This window comes from Aotus nancymaae, unplaced genomic scaffold, assembly GCF_030222135.1.
Source record: "Aotus nancymaae isolate 86718 unplaced genomic scaffold, 86718_ANA_hifiasm-v0.15.2.pri h1tg000010l, whole genome shotgun sequence".
In the NCBI taxonomy this organism is placed as follows: domain Eukaryota; kingdom Metazoa; phylum Chordata; class Mammalia; order Primates; family Aotidae; genus Aotus; species Aotus nancymaae.
In genome coordinates this window covers 35,296,152-35,317,288 of record NW_026988421.1, presented here as the reverse complement: position 1 = coordinate 35,317,288, position 21,137 = coordinate 35,296,152, and the positions used below count along the sequence as shown (strand labels likewise).

General features: G+C 40.3%; 1 protein-coding gene across 1 annotated transcript in view; it reads left to right on the top strand.

Moving 5' to 3' along the window:
• Positions 1 to 1,552: 1,552 nt before the first annotated feature.
• ACSM6 (acyl-CoA synthetase medium chain family member 6) overlaps positions 1,553 to 21,137 on the top strand; it is a 35,761-nt gene continuing 16,176 nt past the window's right edge. The window contains exons 1-8 of the mRNA XM_012439549.2: positions 1,553 to 1,619; positions 1,786 to 1,998; positions 7,577 to 7,787; positions 12,550 to 12,757; positions 16,185 to 16,328; positions 17,410 to 17,566; positions 18,381 to 18,463; positions 20,370 to 20,493. Of these exons, the coding sequence (XP_012294972.2) occupies positions 1,807 to 1,998; positions 7,577 to 7,787; positions 12,550 to 12,757; positions 16,185 to 16,328; positions 17,410 to 17,566; positions 18,381 to 18,463; positions 20,370 to 20,493 (1,119 nt within the window). The 5' untranslated portion in view covers positions 1,553 to 1,619; positions 1,786 to 1,806. The remainder of the gene's footprint in view (positions 1,620 to 1,785; positions 1,999 to 7,576; positions 7,788 to 12,549; positions 12,758 to 16,184; positions 16,329 to 17,409; positions 17,567 to 18,380; positions 18,464 to 20,369; positions 20,494 to 21,137) is intronic.

Here is a 21,137-nt window from a genome sequence, read left to right as displayed (position 1 = left end):
TTTCTTGATGTGCCTGTGAGGGTGCTTCTGGAGGATATTGGTGTGTCAGTTGGTGGACTGAATGGGAAAGATCCACCCTCAATGTGGTGGGCACCATCTAGTTGGCCGATGAAATGAAAAGGCTGAGAAAGGGAAAATGTCCTCTCTCTCTCTTTCTCTCCGTGTGTATGTGTGTGTGTGTGTGTGTGTGTGTGTGTGTGTGTGTGTGTGTGTGTGTGTGTGTCTGTCTATGTCTCTCCTTCCTGGAACCGGAACACCCTTATTCACCTGCCCTTGGACATCAGAACTTCAGGTTCTCAGGCCTTCAGTCTCCAATTGAGAGTTATGCCATTGGCTTCCCTGGTTCTACAGCTTTCAAACTTGGACTGAGCCACATAGTACCAACTTCTCTGGTTCTCCAGCTTGTATCATGGGACTTCTAAGCCTCCATAATCATATGAGTTAATTCCCCTAGTAAGTCCCCTCTCACCTATCTGTATCTATATTCATCTTTATTTCTCTATTTCCTATTGGTTCTGTTTTTCTGGAGAACCCTAATACAAACAGCTTTTCACTGCATATGCTCAGACTGTCAATTGAAGAAACAAATTTACTATTTTGTGTCTTTGTTGAAGCAACCAAACCTTTATCTAACCAATGCACCACAATAAGGAGTTTATTCATCTTAAAGGCAGCATGTTTTAGGCAAGACTTGGACTAGATAACCTATTAGAATATTTTAGTTCTAATATTAGATGTAGTTGCAATGGTTAGTATCATCAAATTGAAACCATTAAATCTCAGGTTTCTAGAATGTGAATAAGTCAACCCATTATCCAAATCTGACATTATTTTACTCCCTCTGGTAACTGGAAACATGGATGCGAATTGTGATGAATATCAACCACCAGTAACCAAGTTATACTTCACATAGTTATAAAATTAAAATCTTAAAATGAAAAATCTTCAATATTTTATTAGACAAATATTATGACCCCTCTTAAATGTATATTATAAACACCCCCTTTCAAATTTTAGTTTTGCTAACTTTAGACTCCAAGGTGGACCCTCTCCTCCTCTGCTGAGGATCATGAGGTCTGACTCCCTACTTGATTGTTACAAAACTTTCACCTATACTACCTTGAGAGGCAATCCCACAGGGCCAGTTTAAAAAAAAAAAAACCTGTTATCTTCTTGTCTCCGTGGGTTAAAGAGGTATGGTTACCTCATCTAGCTGATGAGCAATCCCCTCTTCCCTTTCTGCAGTGCAGGATTTTGTAAGCAACAAAATCTCATTTAAACTCTGTGTCCATCATCATCTTTTCACCACACTTGGCACAATAGTCTGTGACCTGTTTCTCCTGACATAGTATTAGAAAGGAACACACACCTATTGCTTCAACTTAGCTCACAGCCCATAGATTTTATCTCCCAGAAGCAAAAAGAGATTGCCTGTTAGGCTTGAGAGCCAATAAAGTGAGCCAGGACTTAGTTTGTTCTAGGACCAAGGAAATGCCTCCTTCCCCAGAGCTGGCAACTAAATTTTAAGAGGTAAGCAGTTCTCAGAGGAGACAGAAGGCAACAGCTCTACCATCCTCTCAACATCTGAAGCCCCCCCATAGAAACTCCTCTTGGAATTGGTAAGTATCTGTGCTCATGGGTTTCCTCTACAATGGTCTGACTGTTGCTTGTACTCATAAGGAAATTGTTTGCCTTATGAATTCATTCTCAGTACTGTAACCTCAGTAATTAATAACCTCTCTGAGCTGCTCAACTACTCCCTGTCTTTTCCCCCAATTTACCTAGGTGGTTCCCTGTCTGACCCAAATGCTAGGCCGATTTCAACTCTTCTCCTTGGCCCAGTGTTTCAGACTTGGATTTGGAGCCTGCTGCTATCCAAACCGAAAATTTCCTGCTCAGACCATCAGACCTCCTGACCTCAGGTCCCTAGGCCAAGCAGTTTCCCAGCACTTTAATTTTGCAAATGATGTGCTGGATCAGTGGTCCCAGCTGGAAAAGGTAAAACTTGTTGTTTTCTAACTTTGAAACTTTGGCCAAGGCCAACTGATAAAGTGTCCAAAGATCATGAGATTCAAATCCCATCTATGGCTGGCACCAGAAAGTGCAAATTCATAGAAAAGAAATTACAGTAAAATGACTAAGAACATAGGCTTGACAGCTAGATGGTTCTATATTGAAATCCTGGCTCTGCTGCTAAATAACCATGCAACCTTGAGTGAGTTATTTACCTTCTAGGACCTTAGTTTTCTTATCGGTAAAATGGAGATATTAATGGTGTGTTTTTCACAGTGTTGTTGAGATTAAATGAGACAATCAATAAAAACTGTTTAGCACAGGAATCAACACCCTGTAAGCACTCAATAAAAGTTAGCTTTTATTATCCCTATTATCAGAGCAATATGATCTGTTTCTAATTAACCAACATTTTTTAGCATGTTCTAGCACATACAAAATTTTAGAAGCCAAACACAAAAGGAGCTTATTGTGTAGTGTTTTTCTTTAAAGCAAATGATAGCCACAAAGTGCTGAAAAAGAAGTGCCAAAGGAAATAGGTATAAGTATGCCTCTGGAAAATGCAATCTAGAAAGATTTGGTAAAGGAGGATGTATTTACTGCATCCTGAAGAATGAGAAGAATTTCAACAAAAAGTCATGGGGAAAGGCTGTCTAGGCAGGAACAATCACGAGTAGAGACATGATGGAAGGAAGGAAGAGTATGCAGGAATAGTTTGGCTGGGTATAGGGCCGTAGGGAAGAGTGCTGAGTTTTGAGGAGAAAAAAGGCAGGAAGGAGTCTAATTTTGAAAGGTCCTGCTGCATGGAGTTGCCTTGCTCACTCTCTGGCTGGGTGACTCTGGAGCAAGCCATTTTAACTCTCCGAGTCTCATTTCCTCGATCAAATGGGGCTGGTGGTGACTACAGGAGAATCCAGTGCATGTGGAGGGTGGGCAGTGAGCGTTATTTGCATGTGTCATGTCTGATTGTCCCTCTAGCCTCCTCCCCTCCCCCGGCCCCTTCCTGGCCTTCCCCACCTTTATCACCCACTTTAGGAGGAGTAAGGAAAGTGGGCAAAACAGTAATTCATTGTCTTTGTGCAAAAGATTTTTATTGCCTTTGGTGCATCATCTAGGGTTAGATTAGAGGGAAGACTTCTATTTAGGAGACTTACTTTTTACCCATTTGGGCCAAAGAACAAAAATTCTGTAGAGCAAGGATTGTGAAAGCTCCTTGAAAAGGTTTGAGGCATGTATCCTGAAGGACTCTGGGGGGCTTTCACCTTTGCTGAGCTGTGCCTCCTCTTGGGGTGCCCTCCCCACCCATTCTGTCTTTCCAGCCCAGCCTGTGTTGCTTTCTCTCTCCTCTGCTTTTCTTTCTTTTTTTTTGGAGGGACTGGCTCTTTATTTCAAAAAGACGCTTGTCAATATTCAGTATCAAAACAGTTACACTATTGATTTCTCTTTCTCCCAATCGGCCCAAAGAGACCACATAAAAGGAGAGTACATTTTAAGCCTCCTCTGCTTTTCTTAGCTGGTGTTCTGTAGAGGGGAACCCCACTAGTGCCATGGCAAGGGTCTGAAGCCTCAGCCTGTTCCCATATAAATATTGATTTAGAAAATAATTAGAAATGTAGGCATATAGTTATTCCTTTATATAATCATATATAATCTTATAGTTACTTATAATCATAAAGATATATACTCAATATAACCTTTAATTTTGCTAATGACTGTCGGGTTATGAAGCATGTAACTGAGGTGACATTGTGAACAAAGTGATCTTAAGGCAAGATGCCCTAAGCCCTCTGTCACACCTGCATAAGGGCTGTTGGAGGGCGCCTCGGCTGTGCGGCAGCGCCAGTGCTGTGAAAGCACCCGCTGTTTAGTCAGCTAGGGAAGGAGATATCCAAAATGACTGAGACATCTCCTTCCTGGGGAAGTTAGGAGAAAACTCTGCTTCTCCAAGCTCTTGTGGCAAGGCCTGATGGCTGTCAGGAAAGCCCACAGACAGACATCCAGGGGTTTAACTATCTCTGTGTGATGCTGTGCTTCAGTGGTCACGTTCCATGTCCACTCTTACACTCTGCTTCTGCACCTGGTTTCTCTTTTTCTCAGAAGAATTAATGTCCTTGACATTTCTAACAAACATGCGAAGAGCACTCACGCATTAGGTTTTCTCCTTGCCTCAGCTACTTGAAACTCCTGGGCCCCCTATCTTCAAGACAGGTGATTTACCTGACCCTATCACTGACCACCATTACCTCATCCTACCTTCCCCACCCACTGCTTTGTACTCAATAAAAGTCAGAGTATCCAGGCACTTGGTGCCACTGCAGGTCTCCATGCTTTGGTTGGCAGTGGACTCTCTTTTCTCTATCTCTGTGTCTGTGTCTTCTATTTCTACACTTTCTTGTCTCCACACCAGCTGGGAGGGCCTCACAGAACCTTATAGGGCTGGACTCTATAGTGTTCTACAACCAGGCACTAAGTGTGAGTCCTGGGTCCCAGTAAGATTCTAGGGCTAGCATTGTGCCTTTTATCTCTTTGTGCCCACATGGCATCTGGCACCATGCTGAGCCTTGTTCATTTGCTCAGCTCTTGATTAAGCATACAGATTACAGACAAAGGCCCAGCTGGGCCTTACCCAGCAGAAGCTTCCAGGCTGAGAGACAAGACAGTTGAGCAGTGATGGGGGTCGGCGGAAGAGGGGAGGCGGGGAGGGCAAGGAATGCAGAAGACTGCAGCTGTGAGCAGAGGCTTGGGCTCCAAAAGCCACACAGTTGGCCCAACTAAACATGAATTGTCTGAAGTCACTTGGGGCATCAATCACAGATGCCCAAAACGTCAGTCGACAGGAACTTTACAAATCATCTGGTCCAACCCTTTATCATTTAAGAGCTCTTCATTATAGAATGGTTAGAAAATACTGGTAAAAATGAAAAAAAAATTAATATGGGATATTACCCAAAGATAACCACTGGTAATTTTCATATGTATTTCTTGGCTTTTTTTCTTTTCTACTGATTTTTACAGATCATCTGCTTTCACAGAAATGGAGTCATTCTGTGTATAATGATTTGTAACCTAGAATCACACTTGTTACTTGCTCTTTTTCTCCTCCAACACTGTGCTGTGAAAGCGCTATGCTGTGGGAATAATATGATGAAGAAACAACGCACTGGAGAAATAATATAATGTGGAAACAATGTGCTATAGAAACTACCTTTCAACATCAATAAACATTCTACCTAATACCTTAATATCTTTATGTTTACAAAGTATTTCGCTGAGTATTGAACCAAAATGTATTTAATCCATCCCTTATTGTTACTCCTTTAAGTGGTTTACAACTTTTTTTGCTATTTTAAGCAATGCTGAAATGAGTATCTTTGGGCATCTATATCCTTTTCTTCATTTAAATTGCCAGAAGTGAAATTACTCCATCAAATGTACTATGTAAACATTCAGGCAACACATTTCTGGATTGCCTTCTAGAAAAAAAGTACCAATTCCCACAGTCAATGGCATGTTTGTGTGATAGGGCATGTTTCTTCATACGTACATAAACTCTTGGTATTTTCACTACTTTTCATTTTTACTAGTCTGTTAATCAGTAAATTCTATCACCCTTAAAAGAAAAAAAAAAGGGAGGCCCTGAAGGCCTAGGCAAGGAGTTTGGACCTGATGTGATGCGCTGTGGCAAACCACTAAAGGTGCTTGAGTGATGTGAGCAGAGTTCTTACCTGGGTCATGCAAAGATATTATAGAACAAGAATGAAAATTACGGCCGGTGCAGTGGCTCATGCCTGTAATCCCAGCACTTTAGGAGGCTGAGGCAGGTGGATTGCCTGAGCTCAGGAGTTCAAAACCAACCTGGGCAACACAGTGAAATCCCATCTCTACTAATATACAAAAAAATTTGTTGGGCATGATAGGGCATTCCGGTAGTCCCAGCTATTCAGGTGGCTGAGGCAGGAGAATTGCTTGAACCTGGGAGGCAGAGGTTGCAGTAAGCCGAGATCATGCCACTCAACTCCATCCTAGAGACAGAGTGAGATTCCATTTCAAAAAAAAAATTACTTCCACAGCCACATAAAATTGTCACTGATGACCTAGACCTGAACCACATCATATCACATGGTTGACAAGAAAATAAAAATTAATGACAGTGGAGAGATACAGTTGTGTTTGTTGTTATTGGTCATAGGAGGAGAAGTTGTTGGGAAGGCCTATCACATCCCTGCCAATTCTCATTGTTGTAATAAGAAATTCTAAAACAGTCAGAACAAAGTAGCAATTCTATGGGCTGCTCCAGGGTAGATGGGAAAAAGAGAAGAAAAGTAAGAGAAAGAGACAATGGGAGGAAGAAAGTTGTAAAGGAAGAAAGAAATTAAGTTCGGCAGGTAGGAGAGAAGGAAAGGAGGAATGAGGAAAGAGGCGAGAGATAGGGGAAAGAGATGAGAGAGAGGACAGAAAGGAGGAAGAAAGGAATAAAGGAGGGAGAGGAGGAAAAAAGGGAGGAAGGAAGAGGGCAACTCGTGCTGTTTGTCAAGAAGGAGAAGGCTCAGCTAGAATGGAAATGTTCTGAAAGTTCTAGGTAGCTTCATCCATGCATTTACTAAAATGTATTGGAAATTAAACTGTTTCCCTTCAAAACTTGTCCCGCTGAAAAATAAGCTGCATTGGAAGACAGGTATATTTGAAGGCAGGAATAGAATACTAATGGGCTTGAAGGAGGGCACTCTTCTCTACTTACAGGATCATGCCTTGAGAAATCTTTAAAAAAAATTAGACTCAGGGGGTGCATGTGCAGGTTTCTTACATGCATAGATGGCACAATGCTGAGGTTTGAGCTTCTAATGTACTCATCACCCAAACAGTGAGCATAGTACCAAATAGGTAATTTTGCAAACTTTACTCCCCTCCCCAGTGTCTATTATTTCCATCTTTATGTTCATGGGTACCCACTGTTTAACTGCCACTTATAAGTGAAAACAGGCAGTATTCGGTTTTCTGTTTCTGAGTTATTTCCCATAGGATAATGGCCTTCAGCTCCATTCATGTTGCTGCAAAAGACAGGATTTCATTCTTTTCCATGGCTGAGCAATATCCCATGTTGTATGTATACCACATTGTCTTTATCCAATCATCTATTGATGGACACTTAGGTTGAGTCCATCACTTTGCTATTGTGAATAGAGTACTACTATAAACACATGAGTGCAGGTGTCTTTTTTATATAATGTTTTCTTTTCTTTTGGGTAGACATCCAGTAGTGGGATTTATGCCCAGAGAAATCTCTGCCCTCCTGGGCAGGGCTGGTTTCACTGTACATGCTGGGTTCTCTCAGGAGGTTTTCCCTAGGCTCATGCCTGACATTATGTTGAAACCCACTGGGACTGTCATGTCGGTAAACGGTAAATATTTCTGTGCCAGTTGAGAAACGGTAGCTCTCCCTAGGCCCAGGCATCCTGGCCTCTCAAGATCTAGCCACTTGAGGGTGGTATCTGGCAACAGTGGCCTCCCATAGCCAATGTCCACACTGACTAATATTCAATATTTCAAATACCATCCTATCTAGGATGGACTCAGGGAGCCTTACCCTGCCCTCTGGGAGGTTAGTGCCAAAGGAGAAGAGGACAAATGGAGCTTTGAAAGGATGACTCAACTCTCCAAGAAGACTGCCAGCATCCTCTCAGACACCTGTGCCCTTAGCCACGGAGACCGGCTGATGATAATCCTACCCCCAACACCTGAAGCCTACTGGATCTGCATGGCCTGTGTGCACTTGGGTGAGGCATGGGAGAGGGACCCCCAGGGTTGGAGGCTCATTTGAATCCCAATCTCAATTATTCACCAAATGGAGATGTTAGAGGGATCTCCATCTGATGACTGAATTCTTCCCACAGTGTGGGGATCTTTAAACAGACCTGGATTTGAATCCAGCTCCACCACTTACCACCTCTGTAAATTATGCCTTTCTAAACTTCAATTTCCTTGTCTATTAAATATGGACAGTAATAGTCCATATTTACAGAACTGTTACAGTCCAGTCTTAAAGAACTGTTGTGAAGAGTAAATAATCCACAGAGCACTTAGCTTATAGGCCATTTATCACCTCAAGGAACCGTAGACCTCTGTCCTAACAGTCATCATCAAAGCAACAGACAGAGCATGCACATCTTACCCTCTCTGGGCCTGTTTCCCCATCTATAAAAAAGAGAATGTAGGAGGACCAGGTGTAGTGGCTCACACCTGTAATCCTAACAGTTTGGGAGGCGGAGGCGGGTAGTTGTTTGAGCTCAGGAGTTCGAGACCAGCCTGGGCAACATGGCAAAACCCCGACTCTACTAAAAAATACAAAAAAAAATTAGCTGTGTATGGTGGCACACACCTGTAGTCCTAGCTACTCAGTAGGCTGAGGCACAAAAATTGCTTGAACCTGGGAGGCGGAGGTTGCCGTGAGCCAAGATCGCACCACTGCACTCCAGCCTGGGTGACAGAGGAAGATTCTGAAGATTCTGTCTCAAAAAAAAAAGAGAGAGAGAGAGAGAATGTGGGAATATCTCTAAAGGGTCCTCTACCTTAGGGGATCCCCAGTCCATGACCTGTTAGAAACCAGGCCGCACAGCAGGAGGTGAGCACTGGGCAAGTGAACAAAGTTTCATCTGTATTTACAGCCACTCCCATTGCTTGCATTACCACCTGAGCTCTGCCTCCCATCAGATCAGAGGTGGCATTAGATTCTCATAGGAGCGCGAACCCTATTGTGAACTACGCATGCGAGGGATCTGGGTTGTGTGCCCCATATGAGAACCTAATGCCTGATGATCTGTCACTGTCTCCCATCACTCCCAGATGGGACTCTCTAGTTGCAGAAAAACGAGCTCAGGGCTCCTCCTGTTTCTACATTATGGTAAATTGTAATATGTAAATTATTTCATTACATATTATAATGTAACAATAATAGAACTAAAGTGCACAATAAAAGTAATGCCCTTGAATCATCCTGAAATCATCCTCCTGCCCTGGTCTGTGGAAAAACTGTCTCCCACAAAACCCTGGTGCCAAGAACATTGGGGATCACCGCTCTACATCCAGTATTAGAGAGTCCTTGTGAGTCACCCTGAATGAGCTTGGGATCAGCCAAGATACAGCTGCTCTTTGTTGACATCCCATCCATGGCTCTGAGGCTCACTCCTTCAACATAAACAGAAATGCCTCAATTAAGAGCCCCCTCACAATAGTGAGAAGTGAAGGATACTAGAAAGGAGCGCACCCCCGATATTATTCCTCTTTGTCTGCTACAGTACCTGACTTTCTGTTTTTTTTTTTTTCTTTCTTTCTTCTTTCTTTCTTACAAAGACCTGGGAACTGACTTTCTATTCTTAGGATAGACACATTTTTTGGTAGTTGGGAGGTGCCTATGAAAAACAAAGTACCTCTGGGATGGGCCAAACTCATTAGGAGTCGCCACAACTGGCCTGGCCTACTGCCTTTGCCTGCTAACAGGGATGCTAGATTTAGAAATAAAAAATAAAAAATAAAAAAAACACCCTGAAAAGTGATTCAAAGAGCAGGTGTCTTTGAGAATGCCAGCTGTCAGTTATGAGGGGCATGCAGAAGAGAGGAAGGGATTGAACCCTACCCTCAGGACTACCTAGGCTCCCAGTGTTTCCCCAATTCCCTGAGGACTGAGTTATCCTCAGGGACAATTGATCCGTATCTGAGAAAGGACATGGACCACTTCAGTCTGGGTCATCAGAAATTCTTCCTACCTGAGGCCAAGTTACACATAGTGATTTCCTTGGCCACATACCAGTCCAAAGCGGTGCTATCATTTTCACTTGCAATAATTAAAATTGCTTATTGATGGTATAAGGCCAAATGAATGAAAACAAAATTGAAAGCTCAGAACAGACCGAAGTATATATAAGAATTTATCAGGTCTTTTCAAGCCAGAAATGAAAGTGCTGATTAATTTTTAAATGATTTAAAGATAACTGTTTGAAAACGTTAAATGTCATAACTCTACCTCCAAATAAGGTACCAAAATAAATTTCAAATGAACCACTAAAAATTGAAATATCAAAAAGAACTTAAGTATTGGAAGAAAATATAGGTGAGTACATAAACTCAGGGAAAGGCTTTCTAAACATGGCACCAGATGCCCGAATAAAAAAGAAAAAAAAAAAAAAGATGTATTACACTTAATGAAATTTTGAAAATTTCATTCATTGAAAAAAATCACTATAATGTACAAGGAGCATATGTGTGGCCAACTTGGAGGAGGAACAGGGTGCAATCCTCCCTTCTCCATATATATGAGACCTGTCCACGTGATTATAGCTGATGTGCCCTTTTGTGGCATCCAGAATGCTTCACAGTGACAGCTCTAACAACATGTGCATGCTCTCTCAATTATTATAAATTACTCAACATGATAAAATTAAATTAGTTTTTAACATATGCTTACATTATCACAAGAAATTTCAACATTATATCTGTAAACAAAAAGAAAAGCTGCTAGATTCCTTATTAGATATAGTTTCTAATATTATAAAGTTCTAGAATTTTTCTTAAAACACAACAACAAAAAAAATTAATAGTGCCTTAGTCTGCTTGGGTTACTATAGCAAAATGGCATCAACTGAGTAACTCATATATAACAGAAATTTATTCCTCACAGCTCTGGAGGCTGGGAAGTCAAAGATTAAGGTAGATGCAATGTCAGTGAGGGCCCACTTTCTGATTCATAGATAGCTCCTTCTAGCTGTGTTCTCACATGATGGAAAGAATGAGGGATCTCTTGGGAGCTTATTTTATAAGGGTACTAATGAAATTCGTAAGACTTCCACTCGTGATCTGATCACCTTTCAAAGGTCTCACCTCCATCACCTTGGAGTTTAGAATCTCAACATATAAATCTGGGTTGGGAGACACACACACATTCAGACCATGGCAAAGACAAATGCCAAAATAGAAAACATATTTGCAACACTCATGAAAGATAAGTGGTTGACGGACTTAATATAGAAAGAGTTCTTACTAATCAATAGAGAATAAATTAACATTACTTGGCACTGCTCTTCAAATGCTTCATCTAAGCGTGGGGACACTTGAAAGCATTTGTAGTTATCTGAAGAAAGATACTTCTCTGTGTCACACACAATTACACAGATATACACACACAGACACACACACACACAATGCTAAAGGATAACCTGATAGCTATAAGATGACAATCGGTGATGCTGAACAAGTCCCTTCCACTGTGTCCCTCAGCCTTCCCAACAGCCCAGTGAGTAACTCGAATTAGATGAACTCCCCATTCCATTCCAGATCCTGTTTCCTATGACTTTGTTCTGGAGATATAATTTACATACTATAAAATTCACCATTTAAAAGTGTACAAATCAGTGGTTTTTAGAATATTCACAAAGCTGGGCAACATCACTGTCTAATTCTGGAAGATTTTCATTGCCTCAAAGAGAAATCCATTAGCAGTCATTCCCTATTTTCCCCTCTCTGCAAATCCTGGCAACCATTAATCTACTTCCTATCTTTGGATTTACCTCTTCCAGATATTTCATACAAACAGAATGCAACATGTGGCCTTTTGTACCTGGCTTCTTTCAGTTACCGTAACGTTTTCAAGGTTCACCCACGATACAGCATTGTCAGTACTCCACTCTTTTTATGAATTAATAGCATTTCATTATGTAAATACATATACCATATTTCATTTATCAGTTAATCAGTTTTGATAGATATTTAAGTTGTTTTCACATTTGGGCAATTATGAATAATGACATTTTATGGGGCCCAAGAGATTTTAATATAAGAATCAGAAGATAAAGGTGAAGAATGTGGGAAGGACCCTCACCAGTAAAACCAGATTCTTTTCCAAAATCAATAGGTCTGTAATTGAGAGTGTAAGCATTACTGCAAGACAAACAAGAACATCAATAGTTAATCCTAGAGGTATTCTAGTTCTCCAAGCTTGAAAAGTGAAAAAAAGTCTCTGTCAGAACAGCCTCTGGCACAAAGATGCACCCAGTATATGCCAGTCTCATAGGAAGTCCGTAATAGATATGTGATGAGTGCAGAAGAATCTACAGAAACAGCCCCAGAAAAGAGGCAGAAAGATCTTTTTGTTTTGTCTTGTCTCCAGTGCAAATCTAGAAATCCACAGCAAAAGTCATTCTCAAGCTATGAGAAAACAAAGAAGTTTCCATAATCCCTTTGCATCATAGTTTCAAAATCAGGCTATATTTCAAGTAATAGGTGGTCTGCCACCTAGCCATATAAACTCAGGACCTGCTTGAGGTGAAAGGATAACAGCAGTAGAGCCACTGATCACTGGATTGTTTCAGTGGGCTCAGTCTCCTGCCTGTCTCGGTTTTCCCTAGCTGCCATCCTGTTACATCGTTAGAAAAGACAGACTCCTGAGAGAGGGTAACCCAGAGACCTCATCCATGCCTGCCAGGATGCTTGAGGAAATATTCTCTACTCAAAAGATAGAAATGAAGCCTTCTTTTGTGACTTTTTCAGGAATCACCTTTGTGCCTGGGAGCCCCAAGCTGACTGCCAAGAAAATTCGCTATCGATTACACATGTCTAAAGCCCAATGTATTGTGGCCGATGAAGCTATGGCCCCAGTTGTAAACTCTGCTGTGTCCGACTGCCCCACTTTGAAGACCAAGCTCCTGGTGTCAGATAAGAGCTATGATGGGTGGTTGGATTTCAAGAAGTTGATTCAGTAAGTGGACACTGAAAATGAGATGCTTTAAATCTAGAAAATGTTTGATTTTGAAAGATGAGATGATGCACGAGAAGGTGGTGTGAGTGGTCAGAATGAAAAGCTGAATGTGAAAAGAGTAACCCCCCAACACAAGCATCCCTGGCCTGGCCTACAAGTTCTCAGTCTGAGTGAAAGTCTTATATTTTGATTCATATCTGACCATTCATTCTGAAAGGGTAAAAAATTAGGTAATAGAAATATAAACATATTACAAAAAACATAGCGAAAAGCTTATATACACACACACACACACACACACACACACACACACACACAATAGAATACGATCAAGCCATTAAAAAAATGAAATCATAGCCAAGCATGGTGGCTCATGCCTGTAATCCCAGCACTTTTGGAGGCTGAGGCGGGCAGATCACTTGATGTCAGGAGTTTGAGATCAGCCTGGCCAACATGGCGAAGCCCTGTCTCTACTAAAAGTACAAAAATTAGCTGGGCATGGTGGCACATGCCTATAATTCCAGCTACTCGGAAAGGCTGAGGAAGGAGAATCACTTGAACTTGGGAGGCAGAGGTTGCAGTGAGCCGAGATTGCACCACTGCACTCCAGCCTGAGGGAATGAGTGAGACTCCATCTCAAAAAAAAGAAAAAGAAAAAGAAATAATGTCTTTTGCAGCAACATGGAACTGGAGGCCATTATCTTATGTAAAATAACACAGAAACAGAAAGTCAAATACTACATGTTCTAAGTGGGAACTAAATACTGGGTACAAATGGACATAGAGTGTGGGATAATAGATACTGGAGACTCAGAAAGGTCAGAGGATGGGAGACAATGAGGAATGATAAATTACTTAATGGGTACAAGGTACACTATTTTGGTGATGGTTACACTGAAAGCCCAGACTTCACCACTATGCAATATATCCATGTAACAAGAGAGGGTAACCCAGAGACCCTTAAATTTAAACAACGAGAACAAAAAAAACCTTCACCCTCACTGGGATATGGGGAAATACTTATTAAAATAGCAAGATAATGCCATGTTCATCCTCAAGTTAGCTAAACACAGTAGTCTCCCCTCATCTGTGGTTTTGTTTTCTGCGGTTTCAGTTAGCTGTGGTCAACCATTGTCCAAAATAGGAGAGTACAGAGATCACATTCACATAACTGTTATTACAGTACATTGTTATAATTGTTCTGTTTTATCATTTTTTTAACCTCTTACTGTACCTAATTATAAATTTAACTGCATCATAGGTATGCATGTGTAGGAAAATGCATAGTGTATATAGGGCTTAGTACTATTTGTGGTTACAGGCATCAACTAAGGGTCTTGGAATGCATCTTCCACAGATAAGGCAGGACTACTGTTATTAAGTTTGATCATCATAAATGTGGTCTTTAGAGGGCAATATTTCAGTGTCCAGGGATGTAAAAAAAAAAAAAAAAAAGTAAACTAGATAGGCTAAGCCCGACCCTCATGGATTTTATATCACAGACAACAAAATGGACAAGAAAACACATAAATGATCAAGATAATAAAGTTTTCAAAAGAAACTCCAAAACAAAACGAGCAAATTAAATAAATTTATCTGATATGGAGATGGGGGAATTATTTTAGATTTGGTGACTTCTGAAGTGAGGATAAGCTGAGATTTGAATATGACAGAATTAGCCTTTGGAAGCTCTACGGGAACAGTGTCCCTGGAAGAGAGAACTCTGAGGTAAGGGACCTGAGGTGGGAGCGAGCTTGACCTATATGTGGAACAGAAAGAACACCAGGGTGCCTGAAGTGTGGTGAGTGGGGAAAAGAGTGGCGGGAGAGTAGGCGAAAGAACAAGGGAAGGGGAGACTGCGGCAGGTCTTGCAGGTCATGTAGGAGTAGTCTGGGAAACACTGAAGGGAAGGACTTTATCTCAGCCACAATTTTAAAACTCCTTTCAGTGCTGTCTGAAAAATAAAAGACAAGAGAAGTAGTAAAGGGACCCAGGAGAAGGCTGTTGCTGTGGTCCAGATGAGAGGCTGTGCTGGTGTGGACCATGGTGGTGGCAGTGGAAACAGGATTGAAAACAGGCCAGGCAAATGAGGAACTTGCCTCAGGCACAAAATAGAAAAGGGCACTAAGAAAATCCAGTGATTGAGAGAAATAATATTTTAATTTTAAAATAATTTTTAATTAAATTATAAAACAATTTTTATAATTGAAGTTTTAAATTTATTTTTTATATTTGTCATATATCATACTTTATAATTTTACAAATTGTATGCTCTTTTCAATTGAATAATTAAAAAACTTTTTAATTAAAAAAATCAAATTGACAAACTTCTCATGACAGGCCAGCTGCCTATTTTTATAAAAAAAGTTTTACTGGAACAAGAGACAGGACTAGGCCGACACGTACGGTGAGTCATGCAAGTGCCTGACTAAATTATAGGCTGTGTGAGGACTGTATCTTGAAGCCAGGCTGAATCTCACTTCTAAATCATACTGAAAATATTTGAACAGTTTGGAAGTGCCTGTTGTCCTATCTTTGTTTTAAATTTCGATATTTTATTTATCATGGATTTTTGCATTAGGTTTGATTATTTAAAACCATTTCACTAAAATATTATTTGACTACTGAATTTGCTGGTAGCCCCTTAAATATCACACCTGTAGCAGATATTTCACTCATTCCACCTTAATCCCATCCATGAGTAGAGATAGTGTAGAGATAGTGTTCTCTTTGGTCGAACATGCAATGAAGTAACTGGCCTGCATTTGTTTTAGCTTGGTTTGTCTGGAGTTAAGTTTCTCCATCTTACATCCAATTCTGCCTAAGATAAATGGTTGTGTGTTGTTATTCCACACTCAAGTTCTCTTAACAAACTACCCAAAGGTCCCTTAGGGGAAATAGGTGTATGTTGCTCACCTTCACCTCAAAGCCTTTGACTCTCATAAGCTACAATGGCCAGTAGATATCGGGTAGAGAAAAAAATAGGGGAAACTGAGATCATTGACTTATTCAATCCATTAATTAATAAAAGTGCCTACTGGATAACTTCTCACATGTTTTAGAAGTAGAGTTGTCAGGGCTTGACGATGGTTATGATGCAGCACAGATAGCTGGATCGGTAAGTAGAGAGATGGGGAAAGAGGAACAATAAGAATTACTACAGATTTTTGACTTGAGCAATTGAATGAATAAAGAGGGTCTTTTACTGAGAAAAAGAAGGCTGGAGTGTAAATGCATCATATATTTCTTATGCAACAAAAATTAATGCAAAAAAATTTTAAGGGAAAAATGGCAGCTGCCCCTCTAACAAATCATCCTCCAAGATACCAGCTGTTATTTCTTAAAATCAGAGATTACCAAACTCAGGGCCTAGGCACTCAGTCAGAGAACCTAAATTTAGACCTGTTGCCTCTTTCATGACTTACAGAGTCGCCCCTCCAAAGCAGACCTGCGTGAGGACCAAGAGCCAAGATCTAATGGCCATATTCTTCACCAAAGGGACAACAGGAGCTCCCAAAATGGTTGAGTATTCCCAGTACGGTTTGGGAATGGGATTCAGCCAGACTTCCAGGTACAGTTCTCCCACAGCCTGTACAAACCTGAAAGTTCCTCTCTTGCAGGTAAACGGAGCTTCATAAGACTAAAGCTAAGAAAGAAGTTTCCTAATGAAGACTACAGAAAGTGTCAATATTGAGAGAAGGAATAGGGCTGAGAGCAGGGTGGGAAGGCATACCCCAAATAATCAAAAGCAAATTACTACAGTTCAAAATTCTAAGAGTATGCAGGAGGGAAAAGAGGAAGAACAGGGATTCCATGCAGTAGGTGAAGGATCCAGGATGATCACCCCAAAGACACACTGTGGGATGTTACTTGTTTTTCTATGCTACCAGCATCAGGGTGAACAACTGTGTTGACCACTATCTGTAGTGATAAACACAGAGGTAGAGTCACAATTGATAAGGGGCTTGGGTTCTAGAGTCAGCCTCTAAGATGAAAATCACACTAATCACACTACCCCTTTCTTAAGAAAATTAGTTAAGTACTTCATGAATACTGTATCTCTTGGCAAATTCAAAGAACACTGAAACTGATTTCAATCTCTTTGGTCGAACACACAATGAAGTAAATGGCTTGCATTTGTTTTAGCTTGGTTTGTCTGGGGTTACATTTCTCCACCTTACATCCAATTCTGCCTAAGATAAATGGTTGTGTGTTGTTATTCCACACTCAAGTTCTCTTAACAAACTCTACCCAAAGGTCCCTTAGGGGAAATAGGTGTATGTTGCTCACCTTCACCTCAAAGTCTTTGACTCTCATAAGCTACAATGGCCAGTAGATATCAGGTAGAGAAAAAAAATAGGGGAAACTGAGATCATTGACTTCTTCAATCCATTAATTAATAAAAGTGCCTACTGGATAACTTCTGAGACCTCTGAAAGCCATAAAACCTGGAAGGTGATGCCATGCCAATTAAGACTGTTACTGAAAAAATTTAAGGAGTCCATTGGCCTCGTGGCCTTATAGCCTTTGTTTGTTTTCATTTGTGTGATCTTTGTTTATCTCCACAGGTCAGTGCTTGATAATAGCAAGTACTATTGTTGTTGCTAGTACCAGCACAAGAGAATTCAAATGGCCTTCCTATTTCTCTTTAGACAGTGGATGGATCTACAGCCGACAGACGTCTTGTGGAGTCTGGGTGATGCCTTTGGTGGATCTTTATCTCTGAGCAATGTCTTGGGAGCTTGGCTCCAAGGAGCCTGTCTGTTTCTGTGTCACATGCCAACCTTCTGCCCTGAGACTGTTCTAAATGTAAGACCAGTTCCTAGTGTGGGATGTGTGGGACAAAGAAAAGAGACAGGCATTAACAATGGCCCAGTGACTCATGCCCAGAATTGGGCAAATCAAGAATTAAAACTGGAGTGTGATCTTGACTTGAAAATGCTCTCCCTGCTTGTGAGAGCAATGGCTTCTCACTTCCCTAGGGGCTTTGTAATTAGGAGTTGGCTACTTCTGTTGTATCACTGAGAAGGAAGCTTTTAAAAGACAATAGTGATATTGGAGAAGGTAATATTAATATCAGTTATCATTTATTGATTACTTACTGGCACTTCATATGGATTATTTCATTTCATCTCCCCAAGAACCCTGTGAGGGAAGAACTAGGGAAACTGATTCTCGTGGAGGTTAAGTAACTGGCCTAAAGAATTGCCAAGGTGTAACTAGGAATTAAACTGTGGTCTACTGGACTCCACAGCACAATCTCTACACTGCTGTGCTAACCTCTCAACTGCTCCACAATCCACAATTTTGCTGGCAATATCTAGGCTTATTATTTAAAGCAACAAAGATCAAAACAAGGCTTCTTGGATCCAGAAGTAAATGTCTCACTGTGTATCCATTCAGTTATCAGTGATTAACATGATAGCTTCTAAGTTCACAGAGCTAACACTAAATTCTCTCCCAAGGTATGGAAGGCGGGGAATCAGTAATTCTTTGAGATAAAAGGCATCCCCGAGCTGAGTTTCAAAGTCCATGGCCCTCTTCCCTGGATCTTTTCCCCCACATTCTCACTGTCTCTCCCACCTCACATGCATATTTTTGTTTTCCTTCCTTTGGGGCCCAGGTCCTGTCCAGATTTCCCATCACCACTCTATCTGCAAATCCAGAGATGTACCATGAACTGCTTCAGCACAAGTGTTTCACCAGGTAAGAGAGGATCCCTCAGGAGAGAGTCTATTTCCACTTATGGTACCATAAATAAAATTAGGAACCCTTAATCTGTTGAAGTAGATCCAATCCTACCCTTTGGTAACAAACCTGTCTGGCTGCCACTGATGACAATAACTCTATTAGCATGTGGGATTTTTTATTCCCTTGCAACTTGAAGTCCCTATCTTGGCCCAGAACATAAAATTAAATTATAATCAGAAAGTTGAGTCTGTTTAACTAAATTTTAATTATACCTCCCTTTAAAAAGATAAACATTAAAGACAAATATATTACCTCTAATTTAAAAAGTAAACATTAAACCTATTTCCCATTATGAAAAAAAAAAAGTATAGTTCACTGCCAGCACTCATTTCTCAGAGCAAACGGGAAATGAGTTAAAGACAAAGACCACCTTCCCTCTTGGAAATGAATTCTTCTAGGCCTTTAAAATAAATTTATACCTATGTCTATCTACCTATCCATCTATCCCAAAAGAAACATATTATGATATTGGGGTGGGATTAGATGGCATCTGTTTATATCATAGTGAAACTTGCATTTTTTATTTCACACTGTTCCTTAAAGCTGTATTTATGATAATATGTGTAATATATTTTTAATCATTGCATAGTATTCCTGAATATGAATGAACTGTACATTAATGAGCCAAGTACCTATCAAAGATAGTTTAATCTTTTCTAAGCTGCTAAAATGAGCATCATTGCACACACCCTAGAATTCCCTAGGGCACCAACTGAGAAGTGGAATTGCCAATCATCATCGATAAAGATTAATGAGAAATCACAGGTTCTCAAGCATTGTATCAAGCCTTAGAGTTTACTAATAATCATTTAACTCTAAATTTCATTTCAGCTATGTGGGCAAGGACATAAACTCTACAGAAGGAAACAACTGTGATAGCAAATAATATCACCATATTAAATCATGTTGACATGAAGAAATGCCTAGTTCACTGGCATTTTGTGGACCAGTTAAAAACAGTTATGATTAAATACAGTATATCTTTATTCAGCAACATTCCGTCTTATAGAAAATGTTCAGATTGTTTCTTAAACCCTTAAAAGAAAAACACTTAAAAATTTTAAAATAGTCACCTCTCACTTATACCCTGAAATTAATAATATAAAGGCAATGATGTATTGGTGCCTTTGGAATTAATTCAGAATCCGTTCTCCAATTTTGAGCTTTCTTAGTCTCGGGACCTAACTGGGCAGGCAGTTATTATCTAATATAGACAAGCTACCACATCACCATTAATGTGGTACACTCATATATTGAAGATATACAGGGTCACTGCCTCTATCTGAGACCATAAAAAGTTTTACTATAAACTTCCCACTCTTGACCCTTCCACTGCACATCACCAAAATCAAATAAACATAAAATGAATTGTGAGTTTATAAAAAATGTTCACTACTATTCTGTGTATTCGGGGCACTGGGAAACTTATAATATCTATAGACTTTAAGCCTAGTTTATAAAATTGGTGGCTTTCTTTCTACCTCCAGACTTCAGAAAATTAGTTCTTTTTTACCTTACCATTGCTGACACGACCTTCATACACAGTTCAGGCTTTGGGAGAGGTAAAAACTCAGAAGGGTTGCTGCAGAAGGCTGACTTCCTGTCATCAGTTAGCACTGGTTGATTTGCTTTTAACATTAATGCCTCTTGTCCAGAAGAGTAAATCAGAGTCTTTATGGCTGATTGATGTAACTGGAGTGTCTGAATAGATTATCCAATAGAATAGTAATAAGAACATAAACTACCATTTAATGAGCACCTCCTGTATTAGAATATCTGCATCATTTTTCCAGGATTCTAACAGACCTGTTATTAGTAGAATATACCCTGAGGCTAAGAACAATTTTTGATGCCTCTCCAGCTACAGATTCAAGAGTCTGAAGCATTGTGTGGCTGCAGGAGGACCCATCAGCCCTGGGGTGATTGAGGACTGGAAACGCACCACTAAGTTGAACATCTACGAAGGCTATGGGCAGACGGAAACTGTAAGTTGACGTTGATTCACTATTTATCCAGAAACCAAACTTGTCCATTCACTGTGTAAGCACACTGTCAAAGTACTAAGCACTCATTAGAAATGCAGACCTGGATCTTAAGCACTGGAAGAGGAAATGGCTTAAACTAGAGAGACCCCACTTCCATTGTAAGACAAAGAATTATGGGTACAGATAACTTACAAACTTACAGATTTCACAGCAGAAAGCTGAGCTAGTTTCCACCTGACAATTCCTGTCTTCTTTGTGGAGTATAAGGCAATGTCATGTGATAAGGTGAAAAAAATGATAGGGTAGGAGTCTGAGTGGAGGTTGTTTAAAATTATCATTGCTGAAAATGGAAGAAATAGCAGATTGTGAAAATAAAGGAGAAATGGGCAATGATAAGAGCACGTTTGAGGTTGGAGAGCGTTAGTCTTCAAAGTCACTAATCTATTTAGTTGTGTCATTTTCTCCAGTATCACTCTAAAACACAGATGAAAAGCATGGTAAAAGTGGACAGTTAGATTGAAGCAGGATTAACATTTTGCCAAGAAGGTACACCCATGTATACAAAATATACGGGGTCACTGCCTCTGAGACCATAAAAAGTGCTGCCCAGTAAAAGGGCAGAGGGCAAGGCATCTAGGGATATT